The 14631-nt window shown below is 40.8% G+C and overlaps 1 protein-coding gene across 2 annotated transcripts in view; it reads right to left on the bottom strand.

The window, feature by feature from the left end:
* Positions 1–8827: 8827 nt before the first annotated feature.
* FAM188B (family with sequence similarity 188 member B) overlaps positions 8828–14631 on the bottom strand; it is a 73193-nt gene continuing 67389 nt past the window's right edge. For both annotated transcript variants that reach the window (XM_014945183.1, XM_014945184.1), the window contains exon 18: positions 8828–12364. In XM_014945183.1, the coding sequence (XP_014800669.1) occupies positions 12316–12364 (49 nt within the window). In that variant the 3' untranslated portion in view covers positions 8828–12315. The remainder of the gene's footprint in view (positions 12365–14631) is intronic.

Raw genomic sequence — 14631 nt, forward strand, 5'->3', positions numbered from 1 at the left:
ATTTTTGTATGATTTTCAGACACATAACAACTGGTCATGAGTGTAAGAGCCCTCCTAGGAAACCAAGATCGAGATGTGTTTATTGGCTTGTTCATTCAAAAAACACGCCTTTATTTTCAAAATCCTTAGCAATAAACTGAAAAGCACAAACCATAGATGAGTAAACAGCAGGTAAGCAGGTAAGAACATCTAAGCACAAAACATTTCTGAATGTGAAGAACAGATGAGAGAGTAGATGTGCATTTACTGTAAGACCACAGGCAGGGGCTTCACTTTGGATTTGGATCACAGACTAAAGTTATCCATGATATAAATTGAATGTGTCTAGACATTGAATCTCTTCTGGTAAGGAGAGTCTTTACGGTATTACATGCCATTAAAAAGCACAGAAAAGCAGAACTGGAATTAGTCAGAGTTTCACTGGGGTGCCATGTTGTTAAGAATCAATAATAAAATTCTAGTCCAGGCATTTACCTGACATTTAATTTTGGATTTGTGATTAATATTGGATGTGAGGCACAACATACTGGTATGGCATTTCGTAACTGTTCACCTTTATTATAGAAAAAATGCTAGGAAATATTAAATCAGAAACCCATTGGTCCCTTGCACAGAAGTCAGATCTGTAGAGACATGGAGAAAAAAAATAATCTGAATTGTTTAGTAAGCAAAAAGTCAGAGAGATGATCTCATGGAGGGGGAAATTTGAAACCTCCTCAGACCAAGAGCAATGGGGACGTGACTTTCACATATGCCTACAGTGGAATGAAGGACCAGAGGAGATTTCGCTGAGTTGCTGAACTCAACACACTATGTCCTACAACCCCTTTTACGAATTTTTGTTGATGGAGGAACAAGATTCCATCCCATGAATTCAGAGCACAGAAAGGCCTCAGGGAGTGTCCAGTAGTGCTGTTAAAAGCCCCCAAAAGTATTAATGTCAAAACCTCTCTTGTTCCTGGCCCCACAGACACAAGAGCCTTGTGAGCCATGGCACTCAGACCTCGTACGTGGACACAGCATTGGGAGCCCCTCATCCAGGAAAACATTTGGAAATCGAGAGATATAAGGATACAGGACAGACTGAGCTGAGCCAGCACAAAGCATGGCCAGCCCTGGTGTATACACATTCAACTGCTTTTATCCCCTGATCCTTCTGTTTTCCCACACTTTGCTCCTCCCCAAGCCACATTGATTGGTCCTTCCCCTAAACACCTCACACACTCTCATAATTCCCGTAAAAACATCCCAGAATAAGCTTTACACAAGCCACAAATGCTCCTCCCTTGCATGCCTGTATGAGTCCTGTTCCTGTGAAGGCAGTAAACCCTGCAACTTTCAAGGCCAGCTGGGAATCGATTTCTTGCCCAAGCCAAACCAAACCAAGCCATCTCGGTGTGTCTCAGCCCTGACCCATAATCACCCTCCCTGGGCAGCCTGGGGAGCCCCAGGAGTCAGAGTACTCCATTGACACTAATTAGGTTATTAGTGTCCTTCCACATATTCCTTGAGGAGCCTTTGTGTTTCCAGTGATTAGCTCCTAATTACATATGCTAATGGTTTAGGGAAGTATCCTGCCTGCCACTAGTTTATTAATCTTCTGGCCAGCCCTGGCATGGCACCTGGTATGATTTACCCATCTGCTAAGCCAAAAATATCATGCTCTGCTGCTTTCTATTGCCCAGGCTGAATTAACTTCCCAAGGTCTGGGGAACTCCGGCCACATTTCATTGCTTTCTCTTCCTTTCAGCCACCCCGTATCAATCACCAGCTTCTCCTCACCCACATTTGTGAAGATTTTGAGATCCTATAAAACCCTTCCTGATATACAACTTCTGTCTCATTTGTTATTGCTTGCCTTTCCCTTTGGCTCCTTCCCTCCGATTAAGACACTACTCTTTCCTCTGGGTTTCCTCCTCATTCCCTCTGAGTCAAAGATGTGCAATGCCTGCAACTCTGCCCCATTCATGTCCCTTCTCCAAACTCCTTTTCCCTGGAAGACTCACCAAATCAGCTGATGAAACATCTTCTCCACCTCACTATGAGACATAAGGGTAAGAATGAAAAGCAGCAGTAACTGTTCTATCAAGCATATATTCTAGATTTCAAAGACTGATTTTAAAACAAATTTTTTTTTGAAACAGGGTCTGCATGAAACATTTTCCTTTTCCCAAACCTGATAACAAACATGTGGGTACATAATCTCTTCCTTCCAGACTCATTCCAGCAGCCACAGAATCAGCGCGGCCCTTCTGCTGCCCCAGGGAGTGACCACAATCAAGGCAAGGCAAAGAAAAACCTCCACCTCCCAGCGATATTTATCATTAAATTTAGCAGCTCCTCAACATATGTTCCTTGAAATTAATACTGTGAAGACCCCAATAAGAACAGACTGTTCAGTTTCTCCATTTATTTTACCAGCCATTGTAGGGCATGCTTTTTCCATACCTTTTGATGCTTCACCAGAGCAGGGATGAAGATCTGAAAGCGTGGCAATGGTACAACTCAACTGAAATCAAAGGATTTACGCAGCCTGAAGACCTGGCCCTGCGTTTCACCTTGGCCTTTCCAGCATGCTGATTTAATTTAACCCAAGGCCAGGAATTAAAATACAAAAAACAACAATTCATGCCTGGTTACATTTGTGCTTGTGACCTACGCCTGTCCGAACAGGAGTTGGACAGGACAAAGCACAATGCACTTCCTTGCTTTTATTGCTTTCGTTCACTTCATGTCATGCCAAAGAAGGTTGATTTAGGAAGTTCTAGTAATTAACTGCTGATGTTTTTGACTGCTGTTCCCAAGAGACTTACAATGACTTGTAATGGTTGTTCTGTAGGAAACTCTTTCTGGAACGATTGTAGATAACTTATATTCTCTGTTTGGCTTTACTTTTATTTGATTATTTTTTCAAGCAAAGAACATAATTTTTCCTTTAAGCAAAAGTCACCTGTTCCCTGCATCCCAGGAAGCTCATAAATCACATTCCCCCTCTCAAACCATACTGACATTTTGCTGCCAGAGTCCACAAAACAAAGAGGCTTCCTAATTCGGTTACATATTAGAGATAGGATATGTAAAGTGGACAAAACAAGCAAGGGCAGAGTAAAAATTAATGCTCTCGTTATACTGTATGTTATGAAGTGCCTTTCATTGCTCTTAGCAGTTGAGAAAACTCAAAAGAACACGAGAAATGTGCATTTGGAGAGCACAAGTTGTTAGAAAAAATTAAATTGAGGCTGGTGCAATTAGAAGAGACTCAAAAAGCTCCCAACGGGGGCTCATGGCTGGTTTGTTTCTCATTCTTCAGGATGCTTCCCTGTATTTTAAACTCACTGTTTTGTTAAAAATTAGTGGCTGCCTTAACAATGTTACATAAAACCTAACAAATTCCACCCAAAATTAAAAGAAATATATTAATTATCATTCTAATTCCGCTTTCTGTGCCCTCTGCTCCTCATACACACATGTAGCTCTCAAAGCATGTGGCATGCAGCCATGAGACACCTATTTTCCCTCTTATATGACTACACAGTTGGGTATCCATAGCTATATTTCATACTGTAAAAAAAAAAAGCCTTATTTTCAGATTTTCACCTACTATGCCCATCTGCTAGTGACATTGAAAACTCCTGGAAAATGACACCACTAAAAGCAGAGCAGATTCTAGTGTGTGGATTGTATTTCTCAGGTTTGGAAACTGGAATCATAACTTTAATGAAACCGGATTGTTTCTTACGGGACTGACTTGACCAAGAGCGACTCAGGAAGGATATCGTGCGTGATAGGAATCCTGCCCTGAGAAGGATGTCAGTCGTAAGAAAACTGTGCTGCGTTGAAGTGCTCGTAAAAGACTGGCTTTCTTCACACGCCATTGCGAAGCATTACTCATTTGTCACACTATCTGGGGCTGACATTCACCAGCCACAATTTGCTATTGTGATGCTTTTCCCTTTTACTTCTATTAACCAAATGCAAACAACATATGACAGCAGATTTGAAATCATATCAACAATGTATTACGGCCACTTAAAAACAGGAATGCGGAGATGTATCATAGGCAATAAGACATAAAGACACAAACTGTGAACCTTTTTCTCAGCCAAAATGTAATAGCATACAAGACAGTTATCTTACATGTGAGATAAATAAAGATACGGAGCACTCTCAAAACAGTGTTCAGCTGATTTGCACTTGGCATGAGTTTGGCCCTTGGTATGTTTTTCTCCTGAAGAGATATTTAAAAGATGGGTAGACATAGTGTTGAGGGACATGATTTAGTGGTGGCTTTGGCAGCGTTAGGTTAATGGTTGGACTCGATGATCTTAGAAGTCCCTTCCGACTTAAATGACTCTATGATTCAGTAAAGAAGATGAAGTATAAGCCTAAAACTGCATCACAAAGAAGAAAAAAATCTGAGTAACAGAAAAAAACCCCAGTGATTCGTGATGTCCTGTACCTCTAGAGTAAAATGAATTGTGGCCTCTTTCATGTTCAATGTTTAAGGTGGATATTTCCTTTTCATTTGGGTTACTAAAATTAATTTACCTACTGTTGCATCTTCCACCCCCACTTAGTATGATGCCTTTTTAATGTTTATGCTGTAATCCCAGCCAAAACTTCACTGATGTGACCCATGTCACACACACAGCTGACTGAGTGGCTACTCACTGTCTGTGATCCTCAGTTGGGGTTTTAAGTTCCCTTTGGAAATACCCGTGCAGAAACCCTGCCATCCTCAGGGGAACTGTGCCACACAGATCTGCACAGGTGGAGATCATGGACCACTCCCTTCCCTTAGCCAGAAGCTATATTTTCCGTGTTCCTTCCAGCAATAATCCAGAATTCAAGGTCCAGAGAACCTTGGCTCATATCCACAGCACTTAAAACACAAGTACATCTCAGCAAAAGGTATGTTTGTGGAATGTAACTTTTAACCTCATATTATTTGTGTATTCTACAGAGAGGAGCTGAACAGTTTTATTCTTTTTTTGGTTACACATTCTTTTGCTGGTGTTTTGTCAATTAATAAATATTTGCTGAATTCCAGTGCACAGAGTATTTTTACAAATGCCCAGAATATTTCTTAGATTAATTTGGAAGTCCTTGCCAAATGATAAGATAATGATAAGAAAATAAGCGGAACACCCACACAAGGTACGGATATCTTGGGTGTTTTATCAGGATTTAGGATTGTGACACAGTCCTAGTTCTTTTAGACAAGAAATCTATGGTTACAAAACCTCATGTCTAGGACATCTTCCAGGTCTTGTCTCTGATATGCCTCCTGTGTGCCCCGTGAGAAACCAAATTTTATCAGCAGCACCTTCTTCAACCTTCCAGGTCCTGACTCTGATATGCCTCCTGTGTGCCCCTGTGAGCAACCAAATTTTATCAGCAGCACCTTCTTCAAATGCTGGCAAATTCCTGCTGCTCAACCCTGTGATTTCCTTCACAAGTAGATGCTTCTCTAGCTCACAGCTAGAAGCTGTGAAGTAGACAGAGGTAAGAATGGTGCAGGAGCCAGGAGGAATCTCTAAACCATCATCTTATTCACTTGTTTTGTCAAATATGTGGGTCTATAAACAGGTCCTCCTTCTTTTCTGACCTTAACATTTGCACACAGTGGAATTCATTTGAAGCAGTCATCCTAGCCTCCCAAGAGTCAGTAAAATCAGTGGAGATCCAGCCAGCAGCAGGCAGGGAAGTGAAAAATGCAATTCACTTAGTAGACATTTAAAACAGGTCAGGTGGCTTATGCCCACGTTGTGCCTGTTTCTCACCCGTGGCTGTAAAGATAGTCCTGGGTCACTGGTTTACATGAGGATATCTACCCTGTAGACACCTCTGACTAGATTAGATGGATCCTGCTTGAGGTTCACAGATCATAGAATCATAGAATGGTTTGGGTTGGAAGGGACCTCAAAGATCATCTAGTTCCAACCCCCCTGCCATGGGCAGGGACACCTCCCACTAGAGCAGGTTGCTCAAGACCCCATCCAGCCTGGCCTTGAATGATGAGACTAACCTTAGATGAGACTAACCTTAGATGAGACTAACCTTCCTACAGCAGGAAGCTGCCTAAGTAGAATAGCTATTGCCAAGACTCGTTGAAAATGTTGCAAGTTGTTGGTTTGGGATGACACTTTCAAACACATGAAAGACCTTTATTTTGAGATTGTGGATGCTCACTGCTTTCCAGTGCCTTTCTAAGCATTGGTACATCAAGCAAACAGATTGTGTTACAAACATCTGCCAGTAAGCAAACGCAGGTCTATGCAAAATATGATGTGTTGCATCTGAACCCATTATCCTTGTTGCCTCTCAGCCAGTTAGCCTTCATAAAATAATGAGGGTTTATTAATTCAGCTTCAGCGCCATATTAATGATTAGATGTTCAAGGCCAGGCTGGATGGAGCTTTCCTACAGCAGGAAGCTGCCTAAGTAGAATAGCTATTGCCAAGACTCGTTGAAAATGTTGCAAGTTGTTGGTTTGGGATGACACTTTCAAACACATGAAAGACCTTTATTTTGAGATTGTGGATGCTCACTGCTTTCCAGTGCCTTTCTAAGCATTGGTACATCAAGCAAACAGATTGTGTTACAAACATCTGCCAGTAAGCAAACGCAGGTCTATGCAAAATATGATGTGTTGCATCTGAACCCATTATCCTTGTTGCCTCTCAGCCAGTTAGCCTTCATAAAATAATGAGGGTTTATTAATTCAGCTTCAGTGCTATATTAATGTGGAGATGTTCAAGGCCAGGCTGGATGGAGCTTTGAGCAACCTGATCTGGTGGGAGGTGTCCCTGCCTATGGCAGGGGGGTTGGAACTAGATGGTCTTTAAGGTCCTTTCCAACCTGACCCATTCTATGATTCTAACGTCACACTGCTGCTTCCAGGTTTACTATCTCAGAGTGTCTGAATCTTGCCTCTGCACAGGACCGCTTCATCTCAGGCTGTCTACAGCAACTCATTATATTCTTATTTTTTCATAAACAGTCTCAGGTTTCTCAAATGGGCCTTGGAAAGTGAGGCACCCAGATCTGTGAGTTACTACATCACACTGCTGCTTCCAGGTTTACTATCTCAGAGTGTCTGAATCTCGCGTCCACGCAGGACCGCTTCATCTCAGGCTGTCTACAGCAACTCATTATATTCTTATTTTTTCATAAACAGTCTCAGGTTTCTCAAATGGGCCTTGGAAAGTGAGGCACCCAGATCTGTGAGTTACTATAAGACATTTTAACCTGTGCAGATGAGGCCGTGCTATGTAAAGCACGCTGGGAACAGCAGGCAATGTGTACGGTGCCATGGAAACCACACACAGGCTGAACCTCACCTTGATGCCAAGAGCTAGAGGTCAAAGAAGGAGGTTCAAGGTTCAAGGGTCCAGCAAAAGCCTAAGTGCTCTCCATTCTTCTGAATAGCAAAGAGCTGTGCCTCTAGCACAACTTCCATGAAGTGTCAACTGTTGCAGTTTAGCATAATTCCTTCAAGCAAAAGGAAAATAATAAAAATAAAAAACTCACCAGAAGAAGCTTAAAATCTTGGAATACTAATAAATATTTGACTTAGAAAAAATTCACTTTGCATACTAGAGAGGGTTTTTTTTTCTTAAATCAGTGCTTGCTTCCATGTTAGTATAGTCAACAACTATTGTTAATGAGGGATGTCACAAAAATAGGTTGCTTTCCACTCCAGCAATACTTCCCACCCTGGCTGAAATGACAAATAAAATATCTGATTGAAAACGTCCTTTTTCCTTCTCTGGTTTTATAAACAAAGCCGCTAAGGAGAAACTGCTTCCTCAATTCAGAAGCAAATGTTGAATTTATTATCTTTTAGCCAATGAAAACAAATAAATGAAGAGTGCTAGTATATACAAAGTGTTCTTAATGGGATGAGTTTTCCTTAGGTTATGCAGCAGACTGGGCCCTGGATCAGACGGACGTGCAGGAGCATGAAGAAACATCTCTTGTTTCCTACATAACCTTACTGATGAACATAAAAAGAAAGTAATACATATCAGTAATAAAGGCTTTGGTGTTTGATTCTTAATCTTTAAGTATCTGCAAAAATGAACTTAAGAGACAAATTATTATTGAAGAGACAAAGACAAACTTTGGTGTGTGTTAATTTTTTATCACCTATTCCCTAATCAGTGTCCACATACCAGCTGTGGTCAATGTGAAATAATTCAGGGCATTTTCCTCTACAGTAAACTTACTCCAGAACAGGAAAATGAAACTGAGTTACCAAAAATAATACAATTCTATGTGTTGTACCGCAATCCAGTTTCGTAATCACGCCCCAAATCACGTAGGCCCTCTGAAGTACTATTTTACTCCTTCAAAAAATTGGTCACAGCATTTTCAGAAACAACCAGTGATTTGAGGTCCTCATGGTTTAATGGAGATCCCAACCAGACAATCGTGCTTTCTTAAAGTACTTCAGTTTCAGCAATTGAAGCTTTAGAGCTCCTCCTAAGCCACTTATCACTTCTGAAAAACTTGGCTTATGGCTGTGTCATTTTTCCAAGCTCTTCAGCTTTCCTCTGATTTCTAAAGTGACCATTTCCTGTCATTTCACATTAGCCCATTAGATATATTAGGAACAAAACCAAACAGACATCTGCCTTCAAAAAGTGAAGACTTGGAAACAACAAGACTCAAGTTCTCCCTTTTGCTCTGCCTGGGAACAAAGCACACAGTGACAGCAGAAATACATTCATGATAGCAAGTCAGCATATCTCAAAGTTCTCCCAGATTTGACCCATATAAGTGAATTTAAAAAAAAAAATAAATGAGGAAATCTGAGTTGTTATTATAACCATAGCTTTAAATGTTTTATTTGCTTGGGGCATTGTGTACAAGACAAGGTTAAATATACATTTTGTACAAAGGTGACATATATGACACCTTTTCAAAATAGTACCTCTGCTTAGATAGTCATCTACATACACAACATGCCATGTCTGTTGTGAGCTAAGGGGTCAATTTTTAACATAGGGTATATTTTTTATACCACAGAAGAAAAGAGAATGACGTTAAGACATACATACAGACCAAGTGCCAAACACCACCGGTGTCTTTTAATGCTCAATTATCAAAAATGGTTGCTGCTTTGTTCATTTCAGGAAGTCACATTCATTGGACAATGAAAAAGAAAAGGAGAAACAATGAAGAGGAAAGCATAATTAAAAAAAATAGATGCATGCTGCTGGAAGAGGATATGATTGTGCACAGATCTGTGCAAAGGTTTTTGCACTGCCTTCTAACACTTTGCATTGCTTTGTCTGATTGACTCAAAGCCTTGTAAAGTCTTAAGGGAAATAACTTCTGGTGCTTTATAACAAATAAAATTCTGCAAGTCTTCTTTCTGATGCAAGCAGTGGCCGAGGTAATGCTCTGGCATTTGTCTGCAGTGGAATTAGATCTCAATGAATGTTCTAGTTTTATATTTCGTCCTTCCTGGTGAAGGAAAACACTGCTTTTGGGCTCCAGGGTGGTGGAAGGACCTTCATAACGCTGAGGTTCTCAGTTCTCCAGCTTAGGGGAATTATCCTACACAGGTGGTGGTTTGGTGAAGTGGTCCAAGTGCTCTCTGCCTCTGTGAGTGAGGGCACAGGTGAATCTGGATTCTATTAACCTTAAATAGATGACAGGTGGACAGTGGGCTTTGCAGAACAAATATCCATGGGCATAATAACAGATAATGGGTAAAATTATCTGTCTTACTGACGTTCTGTTGTCATAGAAATTAAGTTTCAACAAAAGTACTCTCCATAAGCAGTGATGAAGGAGCCTCAAAGTTCTTTGCAGCCGGTTTTAGAGAGAGGATCAGAGTTCAGGATCTTTCCTCATCTTCCTTTATACTCCAATATGAACCATAAACCACAGTCTATTTCCAAGACCTACTTAATAATCTATACTCTTTCTTATATCCTGAAAAAATCTAACATCTTCATGGGTGAAATCCATTTGGGACAATCCTCTTGGGCTCCCTTTATATTCATCTTCTCATCCTGCAGTCTGGAGCCCAAAGCAAATACACATCACACCCTGATATCTCCCCTCCTCTGAACACAGAACAGCTCCTCTGAACACGTCTGCTCTGTAGGAATCTGTATTTTGCTCAGATGAAATCTGGCCCGTCACAAGGCAGCTCCCTCCTTTTACAGATGAAGACTTTGCTGCTCTTTTATCAGGGGGTGGAAGGTTATCTCCAAACTGACATACTTTAAAGCAGTACTTGAAAGTAAATGGCGTAGGTTTACTCGACTGAAAAATCCAGAAAGGAATTTTTTTGTTAAACCTGGTTCCAAAAATCTTCCTCCATTTTTCATCTCTACACTACTTTCTGTCCAAATGCATTCTGCAATAAAATCTTATTTTACATTATAGATGCCCTGTGAGGTAGGTGGGAAAATCAAACTGTATTTGCTTCATGAAACAAAGCGTAGACTATAGTTCATAGAAATTTCAGGAGGAATAGACTTTGGATCTGGGGGCATCTTTGGCAGTTTGGGATCTCCCATTCCCAGAGCTCACATTCCCAGAGCTCACACTGAGCTCTTCCTGGGAAACTGGAGTGCTTGAAGTATGGATGATGAGGGTATCTTAAAGGCAGTATATTGAGGCCACCTATAGCTGACAGTACAAACATATTCCTACATACACAGAAATGAAAGGGTTTGCCAAAGGCCATGTAAGACCCCTGTAGCAGAGGCAGGAATGGGCTCAGACCAGATTCCTCTGAGCCTAAATGGGAGATCTTAATCTCTCAAAGTTTAAATAAGTTTGCCTATCTGATCCGAAGCAAACAAATTACATTACACTGAATTAAATAAAATTAAAATGACTGAAACTCTGAGATGCTTTAATGCATATAGGCAGTTTGATGTGATTGGGAAGCAAAGAGGGAGACAGTTAATTCAAAGACTATCTAAACCTTCCTGGAACTCCGTTGTGGCTTACATTCAGGTTGGTTTCCAAATCTAGCTCAAGTGCTCATTCCCTAAGATTTGTATTTGCACAATCAGATTGGTATCTCTACACTAACTACAGTAGGACACTGAAGTTTTGTTGGAAATTGATTTTGGATATAGCTACTAGTTTATCAGGACTCAGCAGAGTTTGCATACTGACTAAGAAGAAGGTGATAAATATCAGAAGGTAAAAGTTTTTTCTTAAGCTCATGAAATACTCACTCTCAAGAGGAATAATTCCAGAAACACCATTTATCTGCCTTTTTTCCAAGGCATTTTTTCCAATCTTCAGTTCAGTAACTTGTTCCAATTTTGGTAAAGTGTTGCCAAAATATGTCACTTAAAGAATTCACTTCAGAGTACAAACTGCTGTTTTGGTACCTCGTGATACCTCTCCACGATACATCATTTCAGTGCATGCACTTTATGTAATCATGAAAAATGGCATCTATCACACATAGGCACCATCTAAATTTCAAACCTAACAGCTCTTCTGTTTCCTCATAATTATGAAGAAGCAAACCACAGATCTTATCTATCACTCTGGAGTAAATAAACCCTAGTGTATAGGTTGTTACAATGGTATAAATATAAAGATACTGATACAGCTTTCTCTCATCCAGAAAGAAAAATGAGCTACATCAGTGTGAGGCACTGTTACATACCAACTGCACCCAGTATAAGGAACATACTAGTATTATTTTTACTCTGGTAACACCAAACCACAGTCCTTACAGCAAATTTTAAGACCCAAGAATTTTGTATAGGTCAGGCTTTACCTGAAAAGCCCATATGGTTGCCAATCTCTTTAGTGCAAACCAGGACTTACTAATGTAAGGTAAAGAAGTGAAGACTTATTTCTTGGATGATATTTTATACTTGTACTGGGGTTTTGTAGATGAAGACTTAGTCAGTACAGAGAAGGCATGAACAGTGACAGAAATCTGGGGTTAGCATCTTTCATCAGATGCTTTGAAACAATTGCAGGATACAGAGTGGATCCAGAAAGAGACCTCAAGGGGACGTTGACGACTTCACTGCTTCATCTGTAACCTTGATTTGGTGGTGGAAACTCAGTCTGCTCTCAGAAGCTGTATCTTAAAGGCAGTGACAAGGAATTTACGTAAGTGTTGTTTATATTATAAGCAAAATATCTGAAGCACGAGGTGATTGAGGTGAAACTCTTCCAGCCTGCAAACCATGTCATTCTTCCTCATCGTAAACTGCACAACTCTGGTCCTATTTCCTGTATTGGTGGGAATAGGAATGTGCTAATTCAGTCATTTCCTTTCTGTCTTTACAAATAAAGTGCAGGTCAGGTCAGTCACAGGATTGGTTCTGTGCCATTCCAGTCAATAACAGCTCCTTGCCACCTAGAAATGAAAGCAACCATTTTACATCCATCAGTTAATCAGGTCATTGGAAAGGTAACCCAGCATCCCTCAACCACCCGAAGAACCTTTGAGAGACTCAGATGGACTCATCTGGGGTAACTAATCACATCTTCTCAAAGGGAAAGGAGCAGAAGTGAGGTACTTGTGCCCACTAATTTTGGGTGCCCAAGTTTGGAGGTCAGTCTCCTTACCCTTCCTCTGATCTCTTCTATGTGATAGAGAGTCCTCAGCAGCAGCTGATTCAGAATAAGTACCTTTGTGATGTAGATACTGTAGGCAATCCCCAAAACTGGCACAAAAATTAACCCTATAAAACTAGAATGCTCAGTCTCAGCTGTTAGTAGGCCATTTGAACACTCGTATGCAGACAGGCCTTTGAATAGGAACTCTGTGACTCTGAGACCATGAGAGAGGATTATTTAATTTAGCAGCTATCCTTGCTCCTGACCTTTGTTCCTTCAAAATATTCAATGGTTCACTTTAATGGCAATGCTTTGCTTTTCCTACACTGAGGGCTTGCTTTTTCTCTGCCCTCATTCCTTATTCAGAATAGCACTAAAGATGTACATTGAGAACATGGTTTCCAAATGAGTCCACACATGTGCACAAAAACTTCTTGTGTTTTTAATTCCTGGCTGTGCACTGGATGCTACTGCTCAGCTGCCCCCTCCAGGAATGTGACCAACACCGAATGCAAAGAAGGTGCCCATCCTGCATTTGTCAACAAACGTATCTTCAAATCATGGCAGAAGACAAAGATCTGAACTAAGACCTTGCTGGGTTGAAGTGAGTCAACTCACTGTACACTCAGAGTCAGTCATTGCATGAATCGCACCCTTGTGCGTGGCATTTCTCATGTTCATGGTCCACATCTTCCAAAACTATTGCATTCTCAGTGTCGAGTATTTATATCCGTTTTCAAAATCTGTCTCAGAGTGCATGTGCACAGCAGTAAGACGTTGGTGAGGGGGTGAGTTGCCCGAGCACCACATTCTTTCTGTCACCGAGGAAAGAATGTGTCAGCGAGAGTATGGAAGCTCAGTCCTTTTGCTGAGCAAGCCAATTAAGTGTAAAACAAAACCAAAGTCCGAATTCATGCAGTATTCAGTGCAAAGGAAGTGACCATCTAAGGGATGCTGTGAAATTGCTCCTTCTTTTTTTTTATTTTGCTGAGAAAATAAGAAATTTAAAATTGCAGAAAGTCCAAAGCTTGGTAGGAATACACAGCAGTGACATCTCGCATGTTAAGCTAAAAGCAGAACATGTTCTAGCTGGAGATATTCAACCAAGTTGTCACTTACCAGTGGTGAGAGCTGTCCCTGCCAGAGGTTCAGAATATCACCTCCAGAACAACCAAATGAGAGTGGGAAGGACAATCACCACCTTCTGTCCCCACTGGATTTTTCAGGTAGTGACATCCAATCATCCCTTATCTTGGTAGTCTTCCCAAGGCACTGCCTTCTATCTCACCAGGGTGATTAAAAGCTTTGAGAGGGATCCACAGAGACTCAGAGAGGCCAAAAGACACCGAATGAAATCTGCTCTGAGACTACACTGTGCTCTGTGGAATTACTAACATGTACTGATACCCTTTGTGCTGTTACAGCTTAAGATATTGCTGACTACTCTGCAATGAGGAACTGGCTTCTTTTAAAACAGGGTTTCAATAATGAGCTTAAACAGAAAACGATCCTTTGAAGCAAGACTCAAGGTAACTTTGATAACAAGCCTCATCTCCTGTGGTTTATTTTCAAACCATTTTTGCTGAGCTGTTTGTAGACTGAAAAGTAGACTTTGGCTGTTTGGCCCTGTGATGATGGATTCAAAACTTTTTTCACCTATTGAATCTGCAGAAGAATAGGTGCCAAACAGTGAGGAACATCACTCACAGGTGCTGAGCAGCTCTTGTCTTTTCAGACAGAAACAAAACTTTCCGGAAAATGCAATGTGATCATTTCCCCAAACTGTCCTGCCACGATGTAATTCAAAGAGATTCTAGCTGCTGATTCAATTATAATTTATCAGATTAGCAACATGAAAACTATATTTGACCTATCTGGTTCAACTACAACCTCACCCAAGGGTCATGGTGTTAACGGGAACCCAAGAGGAACTGGGTCAGGCCCTGAACAATGCTCAGTCTGGAATAACATTCAAAGAGTATCTCCTGGACTAATAATTTTGTATTGTTTTAGAGCACATCAATAATTCGGGATGAGATGTCCATGCTCTCCTCTTATCTACTA

The sequence above is a fragment of the Calidris pugnax genome, unplaced genomic scaffold (genome assembly GCF_001431845.1).
Source record: "Calidris pugnax isolate Ruff unplaced genomic scaffold, ASM143184v1 scaffold54, whole genome shotgun sequence".
Classification (NCBI taxonomy): Eukaryota; Metazoa; Chordata; class Aves; order Charadriiformes; family Scolopacidae; genus Calidris; species Calidris pugnax.